The sequence below is a fragment of the Myotis brandtii genome, unplaced genomic scaffold (genome assembly GCF_000412655.1).
Source record: "Myotis brandtii unplaced genomic scaffold, ASM41265v1 scaffold691, whole genome shotgun sequence".
Taxonomy (NCBI): domain Eukaryota; kingdom Metazoa; phylum Chordata; class Mammalia; order Chiroptera; family Vespertilionidae; genus Myotis; species Myotis brandtii.
This window is the reverse complement of record NW_005370704.1, coordinates 119,088-120,970: the sequence shown is the minus strand read 5'-3', so window position 1 is coordinate 120,970 and position 1,883 is coordinate 119,088. Positions and strand designations below refer to the sequence as shown.

General features: G+C 57.8%; 1 protein-coding gene across 1 annotated transcript in view; it reads right to left on the bottom strand.

Annotated features, from left to right (window-relative positions):
• Nucleotides 1–1,883, bottom strand: part of LOC102259369 (chromosome unknown open reading frame, human C9orf69) — a 9,199-nt gene that overhangs the window by 4,026 nt on the left and 3,290 nt on the right. The window contains exon 3 of the mRNA XM_005881827.2: nucleotides 872–876. Within this exon, the coding sequence (XP_005881889.2) occupies nucleotides 872–876 (5 nt within the window). The remainder of the gene's footprint in view (nucleotides 1–871; nucleotides 877–1,883) is intronic.

Below are 1,883 nucleotides of genomic sequence, written 5' to 3'. Positions count from 1 at the left end.
GCTCTGGGGTCGCCCCTTCCTTGGAGAAAGGGTTTCTATGCAGATGTTTTACTTTTTTAATATGTGTTTTTATTGATTTCAGAGAGGAAGGGAGAGGGAGAAACATCGATGATGAGAGAGAATCATGGATCAGCTGCCTCCTGCACGCCCCCTACTGGGGATCGAGCCCACAACCCAGGCATGTGCCCTGACATGGAATCACATCGTGACCTCCCGGTTCATAGGTCGATGCTCACCCACTGACCCGCGCAGGCCAGGCTATGCAGACGTTTATAAAATATTTTAATCCCTCGGAGGTGCCAGGATAGAGGGAGACACTTCTCCTTGGATGTAGTCAGCAAGTGACATTCGCCTGAATTCCATCAAGTTCAAAGATTGTGCAAGTTCCACACCCTCGGGAGCTCAGTGCCTGCCTGCCACCTGGTTGAGGCCTCATGCCCAGCCCCTGTCGTGTCGGAAGGACCCAGTGTTGAAGGGTCTGGCAGGGTCGGATGAGAGGGAGCGAGGGAGGGAGGCGCGAGAAGACCCGAGACCCCGAGCAGCTGTGCAGCAGCAACAGAAGAGGCTGAGAAAGAAGGAGCCGATGTGCAGTGTTTCTGACAGCTCATCTCCTCTGCAGGGTGGGTCTCCCCGGCTCTGCACCCCCACCTGCCAGTGCCAGGCAGCCCCCCTCCGCCCCCTTGTTCTAGCCCCTGAGCTGCCCCTGCTGCCTTTACTGCAGTCACCCCCTCCACCTGCAGAGCTCCTACTCAACCTTCAGAACCTGGATCAAATAACCCCTTCCTGGGAAGCCGCCTCCCACCTGTGCCACCCCTTCTGGCCCCCACCACCCCTGGCGGCCAGGATTCTTACGCACAAAGCTGCAAAGATTCCCGGCTCCCCCGCTAGCTGTTTTCTCACCACAGTGAGATGTGTTTCTGCCTTGCCATCCAGTCCACACATGCACATGTTTAAACAACTCCAGGAGCCTCACAAACAATGCTTCTGACCACACGCTGCAGAAGCCAGGATGGCCCCCGCCTGCAGCCTGACCACCACCCCTCATACAGTGGTTCTCCACCTTCTGGCCCTTTCAATACAGTTCCTCATGTTGTGATCCAACCATACAATTATTTTCGTTGCTACTTCATAACTGTAATGTTGCTACTGTTATGAATCGTAATGTAAATATCTGATATGCAGGATGGTCTTAGGCGACTCCTGTGAAAGGGCCGTTCTACCGCCAAAAGGGTCGCGACCCACAGGTTGAGAACCGCTGCCTCAGGAGGACCTGGGCAGGGCTATGTCCTTGGGCAGGCTCAGGGCCAGGGCCTGGGGAGCCCCTGACGTGCTGTGCTTGGTTGCAGGCTTGCCCTGGTGTGGGGGTTCCCAGCTCTCCATCCTTGGGGGTCCACTGCCCCAGGCCTGCCCAGGCCTCCCTCTGGCAGGGGCCTGGCGCCACCTGCTGGGATAGCACGGGCAGTGCGGCTGAGTTAGTCGCAGGTACTGGTGATTGGGGCTCAGAGTCTGGGGATAAAGAGGGCGCCCTCAGCGGAATCCCACGGATCCCCGGTTGTCCATGGCAGAGCTGAGTCACCCCGACACAGAGACGCAATGGCCTGCAGGTCCGGAAACCTGGTCTCTGGCCTTTCAGGGACACGTATTGACTGGCTGTAAAGGACATTTGTTCTTGCTGTGCCCGGCGCCTCTTTAACGGCCCTGCAGTCACCTCGACAATCAGAGATTTCCCCCCTTGGCTCTGTGCTGCCTTAGTGACCAGATCCTGAGACCTCAGGGACCCCATGATTTCCCGGGGTGGGGGTCACAGGCAGCTGTACAGCATCCACTTCCCTCAGCACCCAGCTGCTGTGCTGAGGGGGAGCGTGGGGGAGGGCGTGGAAGAG